General features: G+C 44.7%; 1 protein-coding gene across 1 annotated transcript in view; it reads left to right on the top strand.

The window, feature by feature from the left end:
* kdm6a (lysine (K)-specific demethylase 6A) overlaps positions 1–19,825 on the top strand; it is a 39,260-nt gene extending 19,435 nt beyond the window's left edge. The window contains exons 9-30 of the mRNA XM_072397370.1: positions 2,552–2,645; positions 4,408–4,534; positions 6,484–6,582; positions 6,882–7,101; positions 7,470–7,610; positions 8,614–8,706; positions 8,795–8,872; positions 9,516–9,623; positions 9,759–10,145; positions 10,265–11,142; positions 12,972–13,101; positions 13,209–13,314; positions 15,522–15,727; positions 15,958–16,010; positions 16,102–16,176; positions 16,265–16,413; positions 16,499–16,613; positions 16,706–16,893; positions 17,032–17,173; positions 17,258–17,384; positions 17,478–17,648; positions 18,827–19,825. Of these exons, the coding sequence (XP_072253471.1) occupies positions 2,552–2,645; positions 4,408–4,534; positions 6,484–6,582; positions 6,882–7,101; positions 7,470–7,610; positions 8,614–8,706; positions 8,795–8,872; positions 9,516–9,623; positions 9,759–10,145; positions 10,265–11,142; positions 12,972–13,101; positions 13,209–13,314; positions 15,522–15,727; positions 15,958–16,010; positions 16,102–16,176; positions 16,265–16,413; positions 16,499–16,613; positions 16,706–16,893; positions 17,032–17,173; positions 17,258–17,384; positions 17,478–17,648; positions 18,827–18,853 (3,714 nt within the window). The 3' untranslated portion in view covers positions 18,854–19,825. The remainder of the gene's footprint in view (positions 1–2,551; positions 2,646–4,407; positions 4,535–6,483; positions 6,583–6,881; positions 7,102–7,469; positions 7,611–8,613; positions 8,707–8,794; positions 8,873–9,515; positions 9,624–9,758; positions 10,146–10,264; positions 11,143–12,971; positions 13,102–13,208; positions 13,315–15,521; positions 15,728–15,957; positions 16,011–16,101; positions 16,177–16,264; positions 16,414–16,498; positions 16,614–16,705; positions 16,894–17,031; positions 17,174–17,257; positions 17,385–17,477; positions 17,649–18,826) is intronic.
* The last annotated feature ends 513 nt before the right edge of the window (positions 19,826–20,338 follow it).

The following is a 20,338-nucleotide window of genomic DNA, read 5'->3' as shown; positions in this document are numbered from 1 at the left end:
AGGGAAAGATTGGGAGTCCTGATCTAAGCAGTTTCTTTATATATGAGGTCACTGGGTACACCTCAACTGTGATGTCTGTTTTACGTCAGCAGGGCAGTAATACAGCAGCCTTAAAGAGTTGTGTCAGCAGCTTGCCAACAGCTCTGCTGTGGAAATATTCTCAAGTGGAAAACGAGATCAGCCCAACCGCCTCTTATAAAATCATCTGTTATTGGAGCATTTGACAAGGTGAAAGTGACAGAGGTTGCAGTTTAATCACTTGGCTGAATACGAGTGCATTCAACTAACTCGTCACACGGGAAACTTTTACAGAAGTCTGAGCGGGGCTGCGATGAATCCAAAAGCACTACAGAGAAGGTGATTGAGTTCATCTTTCTGTCTGACCACGCCGATGCTGTCGCCGATATGTTGGAGCTGCCGTACACCCTGCCCTCTCCACACTATATATCCGAAATGTCGTTGCCAAGCTATAATCAGTCATAATCCAGCCTGATGCTTTAAATATGCTGCACTAAGGCAGATCTAATATGGAGGTAAACAAAACTGTTGATGCTGTTTGTCTGATTAAGCAAAAAGTACCCTGCTGGGATTCCTGCTGCCTGATTGAGAGTTAGAGGCACAGACAAAAGAATAATTTTTTGGACGGGCGCTCTCTTAGCTGCCTTGTTTCACATTTATTTGTTTGCTTTCTGTGGGATGAATGTATTTTTTATTTTTTTTCGTCTTTTAGCGGCCGTTTAAGAAGGCACTAATAATTATAATGTCACCCAGTCGCATGGGTGGAACTGTTCTCCAGCTCGGGTTCGGCGTTCTAATTGGGCAGAGTTCACATCTTTGGCACGTGAAGCTACTCAAAGACAAATGGAGGAGCACGCACAGCTGCTGGCTCTGCTTTGTTTTTCTCTGCTAATCAGCTAAAACCCTGGCAGAGATATGTTGGCACGGCTACGCATCTGTGCAGAATCGAAATCCAGCAATAAAAGTTTGTTTGGGAAACTCTTAACGTCCTCTGCCACAGGAATAGATTAGACTGGAGGTCATTTCAGTTTGTGGCGAGAGCTGTTGTGTAACGCTTGACAGTTTTGCCCAGTGTCAGGCAATCTATCACACAAAAGGACGCATTTACTCTGTTTTTACCAACATAATTACGGACAAACTCACTTTGTTTTGCTCCTCAACACTGACCTAGTATCTCAGTTATGACTCAAACTAACTCTACATTCAGTTAAATCTGCTTATCCACCAGTTGGACACATTGTTTTATCTGTAATAACTGGGAGAAACACTGGTGTCCCCTTTTGTCTCAATACATTTTCAAAGAGTGTTAGCCCGTATAGTTGAATGAATGATGTTGTTTTTGGGTAATCTCGCAGACAAACTTAACTTGCACAATTTGGAAATCATTCCAAATATCAAGTTGGCCGCCGTCCGACACCAGCTGTGTTTCCATCCAGTGAAGAATCATCAGGCATGTTTCAATTAACTTGCTTGGATGTCATAAACTTGGCTGCGTGGTGTCGTCAAAGGGTGGCGTTGTAGGCTGCGTTCCACTTGGATTTGTTAAACAGAGTAGTGATCGCTTAAAGGAAACATTCATGTTGCAGAGTATCACCGTGTTTGCTGTCCGGACGCAGGAAAAGCTGCTCGCTCACCTGATCGGTGATGTGAGGAACATGTTGGGTGCGTCAGAAATGATGTGGCATTTTTCATCTCCCCCATTTTGTGTTTTTAGCTGGTTCCATCAACCTTTGATGTGAGATCAGAAAATGTTGATTTATTCCTGGTGACCATTACCGATCCGCACAAGCTCAACTGAAACAGCTGTTACAGTCGCGCTGTGGTGAAAAGCTGTTTGAAAATGTAACTAGACCGTACTTCCACCATAGTCTACACTTTTTTTCCTTGTTATTAAGTCTTGCTCGTGTGATATTTTCTGTCCTGTCTCTGTTTGACCTCGACTCGGCTTGATGACAGTTAAAACAGGAACAAACCACTAGGAGCCCCTCCTCATTTATATGCCTTAAGAGTCAATGTTTACCCTGAGGTGTCTTTATTGTGCGCAGACAGGAAGAGTCCAGACGGTGTGTGTCTGCATGCATAAATCAACACAAATATTTGTGGGCTTTTGGTGCTTTAGAAATCTGTAACTTGTAAATTTGCAGTTAGATTGCAAGATGACTTTGAGCTGATAAGACAGTGTTGTGTGTGTGTGTGAGCGCTCAAATCCCGCTGCTTACTTCTCCAGACCCAAGTTCAACAAGGTCGCCGGGTTAAAACAAACGGTCAGCTCAGGTTTCCACAAAACACAAAGCACGTACACGCATCCATTTAAGTGCAGACACACACACTTAAAGGTGCCAGACGTGTTGAGTCTGGCCTGTCGTCTTCCACGCTGACCCACCCCCATGTGTGTGGCTGGTCATTACGAGTGTGAGGAGGTCTTTTAGACTCTTTGTCTGTCTAGATAGAACCATAAACCACCGTCCCTCCTGTCTGGCTCTAACTGCCCTCTGTCTCGATCTTTCTCTTCTTCCTGATTTTCTCCCTGCAGAAGAAATACAGAGCAGCGAAAGAGGCGTATGAGAGTCTATTGCAGACGGAAAATCTTCCTGCGCAGGTGAAGGCGACCACACTGCAACAACTGGGTGAGTTTCTCCTTCTCTTAGACGAATACCCTCATCTGCACAGTTGAAGGGTAACTTATCACATAACATTTTACTGCCTTGTACAAACTACTTTGTGTGGCGAGAAAGTGAAATTTATATGTGCTGTTTTGAATGGGACTGCATTATCCTGGGCTTTTTTTCTTCTTCTTGCTTTGCTGTGTTTGGTGGAATTTATTCTGACGTCGCTTTAACGTGTCTTCTTTAGCTTCGTCCCATTAAAAAAAATAAATGGCTGAACGTGTTTGGCGCGTCAGAGCTTTGCTTTCTTTCGCCCTGACTTGAAGATAAAACACACACCACGTATGTTTAAACTTCAGCAGCAAATTTAAGCTGTTTTTGGGTTGATTTAGGAAACTGTTTCACTTGTAAAGATGATGCGGTCAAATCTTAGGCTGTAGGGAGCTTCAGTTTTCTCATGTTTGTCCAGAATTAGATTTTCAGTTGAGGTTTAGCTAAATCGACCCATAGATCCAGATCATCCATCATAGGGTCTATTTAAAGGCTGTGATATATCGAGTAATACTATCTTCTCCTTTAGCGTAGAAGAGAAATCATTTCATTCATGTGAGCATGCTTTATCACAGGAGCAGGAATTTGACATGTGCATTTAACTCGCCTGTAAGCTCATTGACTGCAGGTAGTGAACACACCCACAGAGCAGTGGGCAGCTGTGGCAAATGAGGGATTTGGGGGGGCTGTAGCTCAGGAGGAAGAGCAGGAATAAGCAGTCGGAAGGTCGGTGGTTCGACTCTGGCTTCCCCAGGATACATGTCGAAGCGTCCTTGGGCAAGACACTGAACCCCACGTTGCTCCCCCAGTGTATCATTGGGGGGTATGAATGTGTGTGAATGATTAGAAAAGCACGTAGTTATATCTTAAGACGTGCTGTATGAATGTGTGTGAGTGGGGTGAATGCGGCATGTAGTGAAGCGCTTTGAGTGGTCAGCTAGACTAGAAAAGCGCTATACAAGTACAAGTCCATTTACCATTTGATTTTTCTATTTTCTCACTATTTGAGGCTGATTTATTTTTAATACTTTAAATGGAACACAGAAGGCCTCTGAGCGCACTGCCCTTCCATCACGAGGGAAATGGACGGGGCAAAACCTCTTCAACACGTTGGGCTTCGCCCTACGGCCTCAAGCAGGTTTTCTTTCGTTCACCATCATTTAAAAATGTTAATTAAGCCTGAATAACACATTTGAGCTCAGTGCTAAATGCTCTGAGATTCCCATTTTCACCTGCTCCACAGTGCCAACAGCCACCCCGTATTCACCCACCCAGTCGTATAAACCCAGTCTCAGCTTTGCCTGCTGGGGTTGTCATGGTGACGTATGGAGCTTGCCACAGGTGTATGGGAGGAGGGCTGGAGGGGTCTGGTTGCTTTTGTGTGTTTGTTGGAAATTGCCCGTTACTGCTGGGAGTGATTTTGGTCGTGTGCGTCTGCCCATGTGGAAGTGAGTGGGAGGCGGGGAGGAGTTGTTTGCCTCGTCTGAAGCCTTTTGAAGTGTGTGTGAAGAACGCCACCTCCCTCTTTGTCTGCCGCTTTTCACCATTACAGTTGAAGCTGTTTTGCATCTAGGCCCTCTTTCCTTTTGAGTTGCATGTTTTGTCTATGGATTCAGGTGCATCATTCTGCTGTTGAACATATGACCCTACGATAGGACCCGAGCCATGCAGGCTAGTTTGTTAGCTGTTGAATCTTGAATACTAACTCTTGATCTCTTACTGTTCTCTTCAGGCTGGATGCATCACACCGTGGAGCAGTTGGGGGATAAAGACACCAAGGACAGCTATGCCATCCAGTGTCTGCAGAAGTCTCTAGAAGCAGACCCAAACTCTGGCCAATCCTGGTATCTTCTTGGCAGGTAAGAAAAACAAGAGCGTGACTGTTGGGTGATTTGCAGGGCTAGCCTCTGACCTGCCAGTGCTTGAGATGTTTTTCAGGTCCTGATTAGACTGTTTGCTTTACATTGAAGCTGTCTGATGATCAAAAATTCCCTCCTTTTTCTGTCGAAGTTTGGAGACAATCAGCAGTATAAATGCTGACAGGTGTTTGAGTGGGATACAGACCCATCCGTGTACCTGTCTGTCTGTATTGGTTAGTCTTAGCTACTACCTGCATAGTTGTGGAGAAGAAATAGAAGCTGTCTACACATATAGTCTAGTTATGTTTCTTTCTCAGTAAGTGAGCATCAAATGTTGATTCAGAGGTTGGATCTTTTGCTCACTGATCCAGAAAAACTCGCTGGATGAGGGTTACTCCGTGATCCCACTGCACAGCGCTGCAACTTCCATTATCAGCTCAGTTCTGTTTTATTCCCAACTTGGCTAAATGAGTTTCAGATTCTTGACTGTACAAAATCATGTATTTATGTTGTAACTAATTACTTGGTTACGCAGATTTACATCAGAAAATGCTGCGATTCTTTTATCGCCCTCTGATGTTGCCTTGTTAAATCTTGGGTGTGATAACAATTTTGGTTTTTTTTCTTCTGCTAAACCTCTCATTAACCATGATGAACAGCCTCTGCCCAGTTGATTTCAGGCTGAACAGGCTGTTTTTGTTTTTTTTATATACGGACTGTAATTTTCTGAGCCATGCGTGCTCCGTGCAGATTGATGCTGCCTCCATTTGAAAATGACACTGAGCCACGAATCACAAGCAACACCAAGAGAAGCTGTCTTAAACTGTGACGAAGTTGGAGCACCACACAGCCTCGTCTGGTGGAATCCTGCGATTAAGTGAAAGGAAAGCAGCTAACATGTAGCAGACTATAATAGTACTATAAATCTTCTTTATTGAATGCTTAGGGTTATTGTCCTGTTGCATGAGCCAGTTTTTGACTCTGGAATACTTTAGTATACAGAGGAGTTCAAGGTCAACTCATGACTGCAAGGTGTCCCGGTCCCGCAACCTTCTAACATGCTAACTGAGGCCTGTAGAGTCTGGGATGTAGCTCTTGGGTTTTTTGCAGTTTCTCTGAGCATTGCACAGTCTGACCTTTGGGTGAACTTGCTGGGAAGTCCACCCCTGCGAAGCTGTCTCGATTGTTTTCCACTTGAATAACACACAGAATAATATTTCATTCTGTAGAATGATGGACTCAAATGCTTCTCTAAGATCATTGCTGATGTCTGTCCTCCTTGGCGTTGTGTTAAGACACACGTGAATGCTCCAGACCATCAAAGTGACAAAACTTCTGGTTTCATAGAGGTGGTCAGTTGATCAAAGTGCGTTCGATATGCAGCACCAGGCTGCTACTTACCCTCCTAATTCTTATGGAAGCAGTGAGCGTGGACTTTATAGGATTTTTTCCCCAATGAATAATGACACAATGTCACATAAGATGTGTGTTATCACCCAATTTTAAAGCCTGGAAAAGACTAGATGATTTTTGTAGTATTACGTGATGCATAAAACCTTCAAATTGGTGTACGTTCTTTTTAGAGATAACAGTGTCTCCATTCTTGTCTTAAACCGGAATGTGAGTCACCCAAAGGCCTGCTCTTAGTTGACAATGACTGCATTAGCTGTTTCTTCTACAGTTACAATGTTTGCTTCTAAAAAATGTTGGTAATGTTGGTGCAGTTTAGACTCATATTATCTTGTGAGCACTCACCAGCATCTTTACTTTTTACTAGTTTGTCAGAGCCTTCGAAATGTGTGACAGGTTCTTACTTTAATTTTTCTTGTTAAAGCAAAGGTTGATTTATTTGAGTAGCTTGGCATGGTGTTATTACAAGGGATGGGACGCGAAATCGGCAAGAAATTGAAATGATTGTTCCTGTTTGTTGTCAATTTCATCTGTTCCAGGTGCTACTCCAGTATTGGGAAGGTGCAGGATGCCTTCATCTCATACCGTCAGTCTATCGATAAGTCGGAGGCGAGTGCTGACACCTGGTGCTCCATAGGGTAAGAGCAGAATTAGTTATTTATTGTTGTTTTGAAATGCTTTTTGAAAGGGGCAGGGTGAACATTTTTTTATTGTTATAAGAGAGTGGGGGGGGGGTGTCAGATGTAGCAGCTGCCCTGCGATACAGCACGTAAGGAGATGGCTGATAAGAAAGCTTAAGAACAGTGAGAATTGGCTATGGTTAGATGCTGGAATAACGGGTTACGTCTCCTGAAAGTCGGTGAGATATAGTAATGCTCGGAAAGATAAAAACCTAAGTCTTGGAAGATGAGGGGATAATTCCTCTCTTTGCCCCCAGTGTTCTATATCAGCAGCAAAACCAGCCTATGGATGCACTGCAAGCCTACATCTGTGCTGTTCAACTGGACCATAGCCACGCCGCCGCCTGGATGGACCTGGGCACCCTCTACGAGTCCTGTGGCCAGCTGCACGATGCTATGAAGTGCTACATCAACGCTACGCGCAGCAAGGCCTGCCTCAACACTGCTGCGCTCACCCAGCGCATCAAGCTGCTGCAGGTGGGGCTGCATTCAGATGCATTCACCAACGCCCTTTGTTAGATGTCGTGGAGTGTTTTGTGTGTGTGTGTGCATATGCATTAAGGTGCTGCGTTAATTGCCAAGCATTGCCAAAGCAATCAGCTTTTTAAAATTGCAGATTGTGCTTTTGTGATTTTTGATTTGTGACCACAAAGATATGAATAGTAATTCATATTGGTGTTTTTTTTTCCCTCACTTAATTGTAAAGCATACATTCATGGCATTGAACATTTCTTTTGTATTCTGTGTACAGTTACACCACCTATAAATAAGCAGTAGTCCTTGTAGTGCCTCTCTTGTCCTACAAGTTCAGCACTAAAGTTTGTGTCTTACACAATTTCTCCTAGGCTCAGTTGTGTAACCTACACCCAGGTAGTCTGCAGAATAAGAGTAAAATGCTTCCTAGTATTGAGGAGGCATGGAGCCTTCCCATTCCTGCCGAGCTCACGTCCAGGCAGGGGGCCTTGAACACTGCACAGGCACAGCAGGTGAGATCCATGGTTTGCATCGCTGGCCAGTACTGACTTCTGGGCCAAAAGATTAAACGTTACACAGTCGGGAGGAGTTGAAACGAGGCCCATATTGCAATAATCTTATTTCTAGAGTGTAGTTGTCCTTCGCTGTTCCTCTCTTTTTAAATGACAGCTGTCATCATTTTCAAGCTGTGCTACTTGGAACTCATTATGCCCAACAGGCCTTACTCTTTTTGCAAAGATGCACACATCGTGTGCACTCATTGCAATATACTTGGCAAACTGCAAGGCTGATAATGCATGGTTAACGGGAACTTTAGAATAAGTAGTCTGGGTGCATGTATTTGATTATTTTTGTCACACTCATTTATCTAAATTTTACACTTTTCAAATGGTGTTAAATTTGTACAACCTTCTTTATAAATGAGACAAATTGTAGCCACACAATTATGCCATAAGGTTGCCCACCACTCTGTCATCTCATCTATTTCACTCCTCCTATTTTCCCTCTATGGTCTGTTTAGATGTGGTTTTGCCTGGCATTACTTCACTTCCATCCAGCTTGATCTGCAGCACCATTGCCAGAACATGTTATTTTTACTCGCTCCAGTATTGACACTTGATGTGTGATTGATTAAATGGAGCCAATAGACCAATGATGGAGCAACCTGTTTTTGTAAAGCCTTAACAATTATTTGAGCAGAATATGAGCATGCACAGAAAACGGTGTTGCATTATTTCACGGCTTGTTGAGATTATTGCATTCATCAGCCTCTGTTTAGTGTTTTCATCATAGCATTGTCACATATGCATTCAAACATTCACATGCATGTAAATGTTTAGTATCAGTATCGTCCTTCAGTGTCATTGTGCAGAAGACTTTGGATTTGTGGTTGTGTTTGCTCCTCCTTGGGCTAATTTTGAACTGTAGTTTAACTGAAAAAGACAACCTGGATGAGTTATTTTTTTGCTGTTAGTCAAGTGTGTCTCAAGCTGTGTCTCCGTGCTGGATCTCTAGGCCTGTAAGGGGGAGGGAGGCCAGCCTGCCAGCAACCACACAGACCCACAGGCCAGTCCTGCCAAGAAGAAACGCACTGCCAGCCCAGCTAAGGTACAGCAAGGAGCATTAGCATTACTGTTTGCGATGGATTGAATTAAAAGGTGAGCTTGAGGTACACTTATCTTTGTATTGTTCACAGGGTGCTGCAGAGTCATGGGCAAACAACCCCAATCAGCAGCAAATCCCCAGTTGGTACCTAACACAACAGAAGCTTCAGGTTGGAAAATGTTGTTTTACTCTCAAAAGCTTTTCTTACTCACTGCAGTCAAAACTGTTGAATGCAGTTTTGAGGCCGACTCTCTTGGTATGTTCCTGGCTTACGGTGCAGCCAAAGAGCTTATGTACGTGGCCTTCTCTTCAGAGATGCAGCTAAATACATGCATACAGAGTTTCAACAGAAACTTTAACTGATATGCTCATATTCAACCTCTTCAACGCTCTTGAATATGAAAAAGCTGCTTTAAAAAGGAAATAATTTCAAAAGTTTAGAAAAATAAATGCTTTTTAAAAAAACATTGGGCTTCAGTCAGGTTGGTCTACCTGAAATAGGCAAAACAATCCCTGAAAAAGAAATGTTCTGCATCTGGATGGTAGCATTTTCTTTTGCTTTAAAGCCTGTTATACATGGTTCGGTTTTAATGGAGCCTTTACAGACCACATGCCGGTGTTTAATGCAGTTGACACAGTGTCTTTTATTGGAAAACAGCTGTTTTTGGCTCAGCGTGCAGATCTTCTTTCACTTAAGCATTTGTTTCTAATTGCAAAATGATGTTAATGTATCTAACATTATTGATTTAAAAAAAAAAAAAAAAAAAAAGTCATTGTGAACGGCCAAATTAATACGACACTGTTGTGCACAGCACCTGGATCACTTACGGACCAACCGAGCAAACCTCAAGCCCCCTCAGTTGCAGATGCTTGAACAGCTGGAGAAGCAGTTCTCCCTGATGCAGCAACATCAACAGAAGGTACATGTGCAACCTCGTTTGTACAGTAAAGCTCTCGGTTGTGTTGATCATTTCATTGAGTCAAAGTGGAGACACAAAAGGTCCTTCTTCATTGTTGGTCTGCCTTTGGTTTGAATTTTTTCTGCCCTGTATCAGATGAGGCAGCAGGCAGCAGCGGGTGGCCAGCTACGGCCCAGCCTTCCCAACGGTCCTCTGGCTGAGTCGTCTCACCACCACGCAGGCCTCTCCCGCACCTCCCCCCTCAATCACACAGCCATCCGACCCCCTTGTGTCACCCAGCCCACAGCCAACGGATCCTGTTCTTCAAGTCCTTCATCAGGACTGCCTGGACACCCAGAGAAAAATCACACCCTGGGACTGGGAGGTGGCGGCCCGAGCAACGGAAACGTGCCTTACCCGCAGCAGAACTCTCTACCTCAAACCTGCACAGCCGCCAGTCACCCCAGCACCAGCAGCACTACCAGTAGTCCCAGTCATGCAGACGAGACATGGAGGAGCCAACAACGCAACACTACCACTCAGGTATTCCACTGGATGCTTTCATCTTTCCAAACTTTATATTACAGTTCTAGATCTGCATCTGCCTTATTTGTTATAAATCTGTCATATATAAAAATGTGTGTGCCTTTCTGTCTGTCTAGGGGCTTCAAAAAGATCCAGGTTCACATTCGGCTGGTCCTAATGGAGAACCCCCATTCTCTTCCTCTTCCTCCTCCCCTCAGACCTCCTTCTCCTCCTCTGGCATTCTGAATCAGGTTGGACATTGCTCTGGGCCCTGCACTGCCTCTTCCTCAGCCTCCTCTTTATCCCCCACCTCCCCCCAGACAACACCCAACCACTTGTCCTCGCCTCCCCACTCAGCTACTACCTCAGGGGTCCACACCAAAGACACCATGCCTTCAGGGGGCAAAAACGGCAGCGGCATTGCAGCTGCCACTTTACCATCAGGTCCGACAGCCACCATCAGGCAATCTGGAGGGGCTCCACACAGTCCCAGCAACACCCCCGCGCAGGGATTGATTAATCACGTCCAGCTGCGGGTGATGGACAGCTCTGCCTGCCCGTCTCAGCCTGGCTCTCCTGCCCCCAGCGTGCTAAGTTCAGACAATCCTCAACTCTCAGCCTTGCTAAAGGGAAAAGCCAATACTACCAATAATGACGACAACAATAACTTCAGTAACCACGGAGGGTCTTCCTCAGAAAAAATAAACAACGTCCACCCGGGTCTTCATGGGGCCGCCAAGCAGCTTTCAGAGAACTCCGTGATGTCCTCACCACTTTCAGCCAACGCTACGCCCTCCCCATGCTCGGCAGAACCTCACGCCTCCTGCCTTAACAGCCCGTCCAACTCCAACAGTCAGGGGCCCACTCTCAATGGAAAGGGGCTGGAAGACTCCCAGAGCCCACTGAAGGTAGAGCCTTCTGGGGCAGCCCACAGACACACGGCCCCTGCTGGCCTGACACCCTGGTCCTCAGTTTCCATCTACCCCAGCTCCAGTGAAGTACTCAAAGCATGCAGGTAAGCTGTGTCCAGGTGTGATGCTTAAAAATGCATTCTTCTTGATTGTGATGACTTCACAGACTTGAACAGTGGGAGTGACTTTTTGTTTATGCCCGTATAGATACTCAGGATGTTGCTCAGTTTTACATATTTGTATTTAATGTTCCTGTAATCTGAATTTGATCTGCAGCACTTTTTGTGCATTTACTAGCAAGAAGAAAGAAATGCAGCCAGTTACTTAATTGAGCCCGTTTACACATTAGAAGCCGTGGAACTTGTTACATTATGAATGCAAACGTGTCCTGGACTACATCTGAAAGAAAAAAGAAGGTATTCTGCAAAGGTAAATCAAAGCACAAAAGCTCAGCATGGATCATTTAGAGAAAAGCTCCTGCTCCTGGTTTGAGTTCATGGATCATTGGATGTATTTTTCAAACTTTTGCTGTTACATTAGCAGAGTTCAGGAGTTCCTTTCTGTTGCAACAGCGGACTGCGTGACTCATTTGCATATTGGCCTTTTCAGAACTCTCAGATTAATACGCTTTCTGGTTGGTCCATCCAGTGAAGCACTTTAAGTGCCTCAGTCCATATCTAGCATTAAAATAGGTCCCTGCATGTGTCCTGAGTAACTGATTGTGAACTGATCTGTTACCTGCTCTGTATCAGCTGTCAGCTGAGCAACAAACAACATCAGCAGCTTTTCTGATGTTCATGACCAAATTTATGTCATTATTCCGACATTAACATTGTTTAGATTTGCTTAGAAAAAATGTCTTTAAACTGTGAACCGGTCTGAGGAAGAACCTGAAGACAGGAAAACATCCGCCTGTTCTGACACGTTTCAGTTTTTTGAGCTTTTGGGGAGTTGTGATTATTTTTTTTTTTTCTGAAAAGCGAGAAAACATCATAGTGGAAAGTCCGCTGCTGTCATGGAGGCGGTAAATGTGGACCAGGACACATTTGTATTTGCATCACTAAGGACACATCTGCACCCCAGGTGTAAACAGGCTCAGTGTGAGTTAATGCAGCACCAAACACATTCAGTGTGTCATGTCTTAAACATCTTGACCTGTTGGGTGCTGATGTATTTGTCAGAAATGCATAAATACATTTCTGCTCTTGAGTCTATGAAGACTGTGATCATTACTTGGTGTGTGTCATATTACCTTAAAGTTGTTATTTATTATCACTGGGCCAAAAGTCCTCCTGATCAAAGTTTTCCCTCGGTCCTCGTGGTTTCGTCCAGTCGTTATCCTGGAGTTAATTTCAAGCAGAATTACCAGTCAGACATGACGTCCATGTCAGCCTCTTTCTTCTGATTCCACGTTCGACTTTTCAGGAATGTGTGACAGCTATAATAGCTCCCACATGGGAGAAGAAGTGCACACATGGCGGTTAATCACTGTTGGTGTCAGTTTTTCATTTAAAAATAATAACTGTAATCTTTCACCTTTAAAAAAAAAAAAAATAAATAAATAAATGTAAATCAAATAAATATGGCTCGATCAGGCTTTTTAAAGGACCGCTTATAGGACCATTTCAACTATTTAAGCATCATTCCAGAATAATCAAGGATGACATTGTATGTTTTCATTCTATATTTAATGAATGAATGGAGTATGATGTGTGTTTGAATGCTTCCTCCCTGAAGCCCGGGATCCCGTCGTCTCACGCATGAGCTGAAAAATCCAGAAGTATCTCACAGTTTTCCAATGCTACCTCCAGCTGAACACGAAAGTCTCCTCTTCTTCCCGTCCTCGATTGTTCAGAGCAAAAAAGTTTTTAAAAAGCTGCCGGAGGATCGGGTCCAGACTGATCTTTCTTTCTCCCCACTGCTTTGGCTGCAGGAACCTGGGGAAGAACGGCCTGTCGACCAGCAGCATCCTCCTCGACAGGTGTCCACCGCCACGGCCCCCTGGTCCTCCTTCTCCTGCACTGCCGAAAGACAAACTCAACCCCCCAACACCTAGTATTTATGTACGTACAGCCACACCATAGAAGGAGAAGTATTGGTGGTATCGTGTGTTGTTAAAGGAGCAGTTTTTTGGCTCTACTTTTCCTGACCTCTCCTCTCTGACTTACAGCTAGAAAACAAGAGGGACGTTTTCTTCCCTCCCCTCCATCAGTTCTGCACCAACCCGGCCAACCCGGTCACTGTCATAAGGGGACTGGCAGGAGCGCTCAAACTGGGTAAGCGCACTTTGGTTAGAGTTTTCCTTTTTACACGGTGGAGTGATGGCAGCATGGCCGACTGGATGCTCGTCTTTTCAGCCTCACACAGCCCTGTGGGTGTGTCTCTGTAATCAAGGGAGTCGGTGTGCTCGCTCTGTGAATGAATCTGACATGTATGACAACAGCACCACCTGCAAGTGGAAAGCGTTACTGCACATGTCTGTAGATCAGTGGTGCCCAACATTTCCCCCCCTGCACACTCTCACACTGTCTGGAGCAGTCGCTCACTTTTTTGCTTCAATAAGAAAATGAACGGGCTTGCAAACCTCTGGCCAGAGATGAGATATCAGGTGTGATGTTTGTGTCAGCCTGTTGAAGGCGTTTGCTTTTATTGTCTGAAGGCTCTTGAGACTGTCTCTGACGGATATGTTGTGCCGAATGGGGGAAAATAACCTGAAACCGCATACAAGGCCAATCTGGCTGCGACACGTCCTTTCATAATCCAAAAGCTTTGAGCGTTTCCTGGATATGTTTCTTTAACACTGAATATGCTTGACGGTGAAGGTGAGCTCATGTTCACAGCTATTCCACTTCTTTGTGACAGTCCATCATTCATGTCTCCTTTGAGAAATGCGCTCTAGACTTTGTCTTTCTCCATAAAAATGATGGATGGGCTTGTAAAGTTTTGGTCAGCATTTATTATTGCTCATCATTTTAATTGACATGTTTTTTTAAATTTGATTTTCAGAAACAATTGTTACAAACGTGCATTTTAGGCCATAATCACAGGCAGAGGTTGTTCTGCAGAGCGTTCCAAAGGACTGCAGCTGTTGCACCTCAGTAGTGGAGAACACTGCGTTTTTAACATTTACAACTTCAACAAAAACAAAATTCACAGGAAATCCAGTCAAACTAACGCTGAATCAGTCCTCATGGACTTAAAGTGGGTGCTGAATCTCCCAAGGAAGGGCGGCGCCTGCATAGGTTTGTAGGCTTGGATATTTTCTTCGACCATCGGCGCTCCAGCCACATGATTGTTTTAATCTTGCTATGACTATGAACTTTGAACCCTCGCTCTTCTGTCTCACTGGAGCATCCAGTGTTTTGATGTCAGTAGCCTAACTTTTCTCCTTGAGAAGGAGATCTAGAGTAAAGGCGATTCTTTTCTCCGAGGGCGCCGCTGCTCCCAACTGTGACCCATAGTGGTCACTGATGGTCACTGATGTGCTCCAGGCCTCCAGTCAGTGGGTTTTCAAAGCCCCAACCCCCGTGTTCCAGACAGTTATAAGGCTTCTACATGTTTTTCATCAGTAATTCCAAATAAGTCAGTGACGTATTTGGTTAGCAGGATAATAAAGGATTCAGCTGTTGGCACAGTTGCAGGTTCAGCATGCTGCATCCTCAAACAGACTTTTGGGTTGGGAAGATGGCTGTAACGCTCTGGTCTGACTGTTGAAGTAATGTTCAGACAAAGCAGAAACAGAGCAGCCCCCTTAAATCCCGTCTCGGTGCTGACTGTTGCTGTTACGGGACAGGAGCCAACACCTCTGATTACAAAGGTCCAGATGAATAGTGGAAAAAAGTATCCTACTCTGGTCTCTTCCTTGGCACTTTTTCTTGACCATGTTGGAAAACATCATAAGCTCCGCCACACAAAAAGCTCTTTATACTCCGTCTAATGTGATTTTTCACAGAATAAACATGTTTTATATCATATTAACATGCAATATTCAGTCACTGCTGACGCTGATGATTAACAAAAAGTGAAAAAAAGGCCAAAGTAGTGAAACATACTGTTGTCACCGGCTGCTCACACTGGCCTCTTGGCTTCATATTTATTTGCACGATTCACTGTTCGTGTGACTGTATCAAAGCATCATTTTGAAAGTTTTGGGGCGTTATGAATCGCGATCAGAGTAATCTCCTTTTATTAAGAACGGCCCAGTGTTTCCTGTGCCAAAGGAGATCATAAAGGAAGCACAGAAGCACTTCTCCTTAGGATTTAGATAGTTCCACCAGCTCTGATCATGGCTGCTTCTCAGATTCATCCAGGTCATTTCACTTTATTGGGAACCTTCTGGAGCAACAAAGGTTTGAGTTATGCGATCACACTCATGATCCAATAAAGCACATGTTGAAATGATATGAATGGAAAGGAGGATGAAGCCTAAATCTAAACATTTCAGTCATCTTTTTAGACTCTTCCTTCTGTGCTTCGTTCACAGACTTGGGCCTGTTTTCCACAAAGACGTTGGTGGAGGCCAACCCCGACCATCTGGTGGAGGTGCGGAGTCAGCTGGGTCAGCCCACCGACGAGAACTGGGACCCCAGCGGCAGCAGGAAAATGTGGCGCTGCGAGAGCAGCCGCTCCCACACCACCATCGTCAAGTACGCCCAGTACCAAGCCTCGTCCTTCCAGGAGTCCCTGCGGGTCAGTACGGCTGCACAGAGCCTGGCGTCGGCCTGTCACAGAAACCACGTTAAAAGCAGATGTAGCGATGAACACCAGGACTGTTTCCACCGTTGACACAAAGAGAAATGTTGCATGAATTGCAGTTGTAGTTCCCGTTATAAAAACAAACGGTCCTGGCTTAATTGATGTTATTTCATTGACTTTTCCCAGGATTTGGGAATTCTTAATGTATTTATTTTTCCTTAAAGGAGGAGAATGAGAAAAAGAAAGAGGTGGAGGCAGAGGCAGGTTCCTCAGACAGGTGGATGTTCTTTCTTTGTTTCTGCTTTCATTCAAGTTTTTTTTAATCCCTCGTTTGTGTCACTAATATAATTTTACTCCTGTCGTCTAAGTGCGATGCGGCGAAGGAAGGGGCCTTTCAAACACATCAAGTTTGGCACCAACATCGACCTCTCTGACGAGAAGAAGTCAGTGACCTCTCCACTTTTATTACATTGCGTTCCCGTGCGCCTACATTTCGATCTGTAGTCTCATTCTGGCAATTACCCTTTACAGGTGGAAGCAGCAGCTGCAGGAGCTGAACAAGCTGCCTGCTTTTGCCAGGGTGGTGTCAGCCGGTAACCTGCTCAGCCACGTGGGGCACACCATCCTGGGGATGAACACCGTCCAGCTGTACATGAAGGTGCCGGGGAGCAGGACACCAGGTAAGCGGGTGTAGAGAAAACATCGCCTCTCTTTTCTTTCGTTTCTTGCTCACTGTAAGTAATCGCATCCTTTCTATTGTGTCAGGTCACCAAGAGAACAACAATTTCTGTTCCGTTAACATCAACATCGGCCCTGGTGACTGTGAGTGGTTTGCTGTGCATGAACCGTACTGGGGCGTCATCAACGACTTCTGTGAAAAGTACGACAACAGAAAACGATGACTTGAAGGTTTCTTAGATCATCCCATTTGCATTCATTCATAGTTTATGGTCTGTAAATCTTGTTTTATAGGAACAACATCAACTTCCTGATGGGTTCATGGTGGCCCAACCTGGAGGACCTGTACGAGACCAACGTGCCTGTTTATCGCTTCATCCAGCGACCCGGGGACTTGGTGTGGCTCAACACAGGAACTATTCACTGGGTTCAGGCCATCGGCTGGTGCAACAACATTGCATGGAACGTCGGACCCCTCACAGGTGAGAAAAGGAGCGCAGCTGTGCACGGCGGTGGTCACAATTCTGAGGAAACTGAAGTAATAGCCCCTGTCAGCAGTGCCTCCATGTGAAGGTAGCTTCAGCTCTGAATGACTAAGATCTCCTCGTCTTTGTCCTCAGCATATCAGTACAAGCTGGCGGTGGAGCGCTACGAGTGGAACAAGCTGCAGAGCGTCAAATCCATCGTTCCCATGATCCACCTCTCGTGGAACATGGCGAGGAACATCAAAGTGTCGGACCACAAGCTTTTTGAGATGATCAAGTGAGTATTTGTGCGTTGTTAACCCAGCTCACACGTAATTTTATGTGTTCTCCTGAGCTCACCGTACGTGTCTGTGTTTGTTAGGTATTGCTTGCTGCGAACTCTGAAGCAGTGTCAGATGCAGAGGGAAATGCTGCTGGCTGCTGGGAAGGAGCTGGTGTGGCACGGCAGAACGCAGAACGAGCCGGCGCATTACTGCAGCATCTGTGAGGTGAGCATCCTCACACTGAAACAGCAGCAGCTCGTCTGTGTGAACTGTCCTTTACTGCTGTGTTCATGTTCCCTCTGCTCGTGTCCTCCGCAGGTGGAAGTGTTTGACCTGCTGTTTGTGACTAGTGAGAGCAACACCAGGAAAACGTATGTGGTGCATTGCCAGGACTGTGCCCGACGGGCGAGCACTAACCTGGACAACTTTGTGGTGCTAGAGCAGTACAAGATAGAGGACCTCATGCAGGTTTATGACCAGTTCACACTGGTAAGTAGCAGACACATGGCTGTGGATTGCCCCTTTAATCTGCATTAGATACATTAACACTGAAATAGCGACTACAGATACAGAGTAGGAGACTCTTAACACCATCCCAGACATCCCTCTCACCAGCGACACTCTCCAGCTCCTCCTTGGGAATCCCAAGGCGGTCCCAGGCCAGATGGAACATGTGATCCCTCCACCGTGTTCTGTGTGTGCCTCAAATTCTCCTTCCAGTTGGATATGCCCTAAGAAACAGCAGCTACAAGGCTAACCAAATCCCAAAACCACCTAAGCTGACTCCTTTCACCACGAGGAGCTGCAGCTCTACTCAGAGCTCCCGGATTGCTGAGCTCCTCACCCTTTCTGTAAGGCTGAGCTCAGCCACCCTCCAAAGGAAACTGATTTCAGCCGCTTTCATCCACAACCTCATTCTTTCAGTCACTACCCAGATCTCATGACCATAGGTGAGGGTTGGAACAAAGATGGATCAGTAAATTGAAAGCTTTGCTTTTCGGCTCACCTTCCTGTTCACACAGCATAGCCCCAATCCATCTCACACCCCAACTTGCAATCGCTCGTGAACCAGATCCTGAGTTTTTAAACTCCTCCACTTGGGGCCGAGTCTCATCCCTGACAACCATGGCCTCAGATTCGCACTGAAGGCATTAGCTCGAAGAAGCCAACAAACTCGCATCACCTGCAAAAAGCAGCGATACAACCCTGAGGTTCCCAAACCAGACACCATCCTCTCCCCGACTACACCTCGAGATCCTGTCCATGAAAATCTCCAACATGATCTGTGACGAGTCGTGGTGGAGCCCAACACAACTCCACTTTCACAACACCACATTTATCTATTTTTGACAACTTTTATCTTTGAATGCGACTTATTTTTCTAAAGCTTTTTTAAAAATGTACTAATACCACACGTAGTTCTTTTGGCGTTCATACTGTTTAATGGCCAATCATTCATTATTCCAGCTTTTATTTGAGTACAACATGCATTTATTTTTTTGGTGCCATTTCATTGCCACATGTATTAACTCATGTAATTGGGTTTAATATTTACTGAAATGTGTTCCTTACACAAACCGTCCTCAGTACTGGTCTCAGTCAGATGACACTGGATCAGTTCAAAAAGCTTCTTGTGTTCTCAATGCGTTTGTTTTTTCTCTCCACAGGCGAGTCCCCTGCCTTCCTCCTCTTGATGGTGTCATTCTCTTCTTCTGAGGACATTTTAGAACCACAGCGGACTTAATTGGAAATTTTCCAGAGGTTCCCCCTCCCCTTTTTTCTTTTTCTGTCTTTTTTTTTCGGATATTCAGGAAGTAAGGTGGCAGACCTCCAACAAGATCCAGTAGCTATCCCCTAAGGCAGCTGTTTGAAAGCTGTGTGTCTATGCAACCTGCCCTGAGCTGGGTGGCTCCCCCCGGTGGACTGGAGGGGGATGGCAGCTCCTCCCATCATCACAACTGGACTGTTCTACTGCTGGCCCAGCTGGACTTCATCAGAAAACAGTCATAACAGAAAAACTGTGAAATACAGTTTTGTACATATTATGTTTGAACTGGCAACATCGTCACGCAGAGACTACTGAATCGATAGTTTTGTTTTTCCATTTTTATATTCTGTTTGTGGGTTGACACCAGAGCTTTGCCCCCCCCTCCTCCATGAGATGAGTAATTAGCATTAGCAGGTCTTTTGTCTGGTAGACACCTCCTCGATCAGAAAAACGCGATAGGAACTGTTTTGTAATGTGAGTGGCGCAGTCTTTTCGTCATTCCCCCCCCCACAAAATTTACTTTAATCTGCTGGAAATATTAGTCTTTATGTTGAGGGAGAGAAAAAGGTGTGTAGACAGACAAGTCACAGAAAAAGGGTTGCACATGGATAAAAGAGTGAACTTTAAGTTGTTTCTTTTTTTATTTTGATGTAAATTTACACTATTTATAAATGCATATTTATTGCTTGAAGATATTTGTTGATGGAATGCTGTAATTTTTCTCAAGAGTACCTGCCATTAAATTTGAAGGCGCTTTGTGATTTTAAGCATGGCCCTTCTTATGTTTTCTATATAAATAAAACTGCTTAGTAAGCATTGTACAGAGACCTTACCTTGAAATTGGTTTATTGTTTGAAGGATGTTTTATGCGTCAATAAACAGAAACTGTCTTTATGTACCTCTGCAGCTGTGTTGTTTATTCAGAACCCCCTGCTTTTTGTTTGTTTCTGTAAGTAGTTTTTTTTTTTTTTTTTGGTTGTTGCTGCTGCCAGAACACAAGCGCCAAGACTTTCTGTTTGCTGAGAAAAAACCTGAGCAGCTTGAGGTTTTACTCAGTGTCGACATCAAGTTTATCCAGTTAGAATTTCTTTGCAGAGACAAAAATCATGGCGAAATGTCCATCCGTTACCTGCCGGAAACTCAAAGCTATGTGCAAGAAGGAATGGAAAGAGAATGGAAGATGCTTCAGTATGTTGAAAAATCTTTTCCCTATGAATTATCCCCATGAACACAGACGTCACAATGAGATAAAAAACAAACAAACCGCTAAAAGCACTTAATTAAACAGTAATTTCAATGAAAAGTGGTGTGATGAAAGGATTTCGTTCACAGTTAAATCACCTTGAACTCAGCTGTGTATTGTCTGCATACATTTTGCACCTTGACTTGCTAACTCTAGAGAAGCATGAAT

Source organism: Leuresthes tenuis, unplaced genomic scaffold (genome assembly GCF_036924035.1).
Source record: "Leuresthes tenuis unplaced genomic scaffold, fLeuTen1.0.hap1 SCAF_12, whole genome shotgun sequence".
NCBI lineage: Eukaryota > Metazoa > Chordata > Actinopteri > Atheriniformes > Atherinopsidae > Leuresthes > Leuresthes tenuis.
Note: the sequence above shows the minus strand (reverse complement) of the source record. Positions and strands in the feature narration are given on the sequence as shown.